At 42.9% G+C, this 2938-nt stretch overlaps 1 protein-coding gene across 1 annotated transcript in view; it reads left to right on the top strand.

Annotated features, from left to right (window-relative positions):
- zfyve26 (zinc finger, FYVE domain containing 26) overlaps positions 1 to 2938 on the top strand; it is a gene marked incomplete in the record, with an annotated part of 85176 nt that overhangs the window by 44089 nt on the left and 38149 nt on the right. Inside the window, 3 exon segments of the mRNA XM_014029582.1 lie at positions 1441 to 1611; positions 1839 to 2072; positions 2214 to 2319. Coding sequence (XP_013885036.1) covers positions 1441 to 1611; positions 1839 to 2072; positions 2214 to 2319 — 511 coding nt within the window.

The following is a 2938-nucleotide window of genomic DNA, read 5'->3' as shown; positions in this document are numbered from 1 at the left end:
ATCTTGGAGAAGCTGATGGATCGGCTCGGTGGTATCTGTCCACACCATTTGTCTGATTGGATTCACCACCTTGAGATGTACCAGCAGACATTAAAGCAGATGGGAAATTGTTGTTGTCTGCCTGTACTTTCTGTTCCCAAAACAACTGATTACAGAATCTGGCTCTCCCTGGCAACGGCCTTGATCTGTTGGCAAATCCTTCCTGGCTGGAAGATGTTGACACGCTCTCTCCCCTCCCTCCCCCCTCCTCCCTCACCCATATGATCTGACTCCTGAGGAAGCTGGGGGCTCACAGAATGAACACTTACCATCAATATTCTGAACTATAGCTGTGCTGGTTTAGAGGACTGAATTCTTCGGGGCCCCTTAAACTCACTTACTCCTCTGGTTAATAAATCTGCCCTATGCAGAGGTTTTTTCATAAACACCATAGTGTGTCACAGTGTTGATATAATATGAGGTTTCTGCTTTTTCCTCATCTTCCCTTGTGTGGTTTTCAGTTTTTCTTTGTTTCTAAGTTGGTGCCACGGCAGGCAGCCTGTTACTGTAACTCTACTGTTTTGAGCTGCTGTATATTTCCTCACTGTGGGATCAATAAAGTTCTATCTTATCTCATCTCATCTCATCTCATCTTAAAGATATCTTTGCATCAACAGGAGAGTCTAAATTAAAGCTTTCTGACTTCATAGAGCCTCTGTTAGAAAGGTGGATTTTGCATTATGTCCCCTTTAAAGCTCTGTCTTGTAAGGTAGGAGCTGCATACATATCTTCACCATTCAGAACTGCTGCTGTCTTCTGATTTAAAGTGGACTGAGACAAAGTGCAGAACTGTTTGTGCTCAGATGGATCCAAATCTGAAATTCTTTTTCAAAACCACGGACATGATGTACTCAATACCAAAAAGGAGAGGGACCATCTAGCATATTGTCAGCACAAAGTGCAAAAGTCTGACTCACTGATGGTATGGGGGTACATTAGTGCCTCAGGCTTGGGCAGAAATGCTCCATCAATATAGAAAAGTATCTACAGGTTTTAGAACATCTGCTCCCCTCCAAGTGTTTTTTTCAGGGAGGACCTTCCATATTTCAGGAAGTCGATGCTAGATCTCATACTGCAATATTACAATTTGTAAATCACTGCAATCTGTTTTTATTTGCATGTAAATGAATGTGATTGGCACTGATTAGTCTCCATAACTGATTGTACATGTTAGCTTTGTAGAGAGCTAACAGAGTGCTGTGTGAATGGATAAATGAGGACACAGTTTGTAGTGTGAAGAGCTTTGAGTGTCCTACAGTCCATTTACCATCGCCACACATTCCYGCGTTTTCAGAATTGGAGTTGTAAAAACCTTATTACAAAATGTTTTTAGCATGAAAAATACCTGTAAAGAGTCCTTTTCTCAGCTGTAGAAAAGAGTTTGTTTCTGATTGTGTGCAGATCCTGTTGGGGAGGARCAGGTGTTTGCCAGCCCGTTTGGTTGCTGTATTCAGGAAGTGCTGCTCTGTTGCCACCCTACACTGAGTGAAGAGGGCATTGCAGCCCGGCTCGGTCTGACGCAGCGTTTGGAGAACACTCTGCACAGTCTGAGCACTGCTACACACGGCGCAGGTTTTCAGCACCATCCTCATATACTGAAATGCTACATTTGTGTTGTAGTGTTGCATTAACGTGTTGACATGTCTTTGAATTAGAGTATTTTTTAGTTTGGAAGTAGTTTGTAATAATTTTTGATGAACTTTGTTAAARGTTACCACACACATCAGTCTGTTTACCCAGTGATCGGAGCAGTGAAGGTGCTTTCAGATGTTTTCTGTCTGTGATGACATATTTAACAGAGGCCAGTGCTGGCAGCACTCTGCTCACCCTGTTGGTGGAACAGGCCAATCTGAAGCAGGCAGAGCTGGATGCTCATCCTGTTCGCTCCAACATGAAGCAGCTCCTTCGCTCTCTGGACCAGCTCTGCCCCTTCGAGCCCGACGGAGACTCTGCCAGACCAGATTACGTGCGCAGTTTCTTTGACTACATCAACACTCTAGCCTCTGTGTTAGTGCGTGGCCTCACYTCAGAAGGTAACATTATTTGGTACTTGCTTCTTCACCAAACTTTACTATCACAGAAAGTTCAAGTAATCTTCACTGCCAACACATCAGTCTGGATAAACTGTAACTGTGCTGTTATTCATATGTTTAAACTCTTCCTTTCTCCTTCAGACCACAGTGGTGAAGTGAAGCTTGGAAATCCACTGCTGGTTTTACTTCAGACACCTTTCCAGCTTCTCTCCCACCTGCTGTTTGATKGACAGGTGTCTCCTGACAGGTACATACCAGAATTACATCTTATTACAGTGACCATGTCAAGCCTGAAGTCTGCACACAGTCTTATCGCTCAGCCTGTTTTTCACGCTCACCCTAAAGCAGGGTTGTGAAACTCATTTTCACCCAGGACCACATGAGCAGTGTGGTACTAATTAACTTTGACGTGTTTAACTTCAACRAGACATGAACTGTCATGTTCCTCGTCTCATTGCAATAACTGAGCACTGCTAACAAACACTAACTCAGCTCTAAGTGGTATTTCCTGCATAGAAACAGTGTTTTAACACATCTTATAAACACTGAAAAGTACTGTGTGTATGACGGACTAAATGTTAAATAAATATTATAGAAATACTATTTAAAGTAGTAGTAAAAGGGTTTTACTCACTGTTGAGTTGTGGTGAGTAGTTACCGTCTTGAACAGAATTGAATTCTGAACTCTTCCACGTCCCAGCTGTGAACTCACACTGTTTACTTTAGTCTAGTTTAAATTTTTGACTTGTAAGTGGAAAATCCTCACTTACAACAGGGCTGCAGCAAAGTAGCCTATCCATCCATCCACCCATCCATCCATCCATCCATCCATCCATCCATCCATCCATCCATCCATCCATCCATCC

Source organism: Austrofundulus limnaeus, unplaced genomic scaffold, assembly GCF_001266775.1.
Source record: "Austrofundulus limnaeus strain Quisiro unplaced genomic scaffold, Austrofundulus_limnaeus-1.0 Scaffold922, whole genome shotgun sequence".
In the NCBI taxonomy this organism is placed as follows: Eukaryota; Metazoa; Chordata; class Actinopteri; order Cyprinodontiformes; family Rivulidae; genus Austrofundulus; species Austrofundulus limnaeus.
The sequence above is the reverse complement of the archived record's forward strand: the minus strand, read 5'-3'. Positions and strand labels throughout refer to the sequence as shown.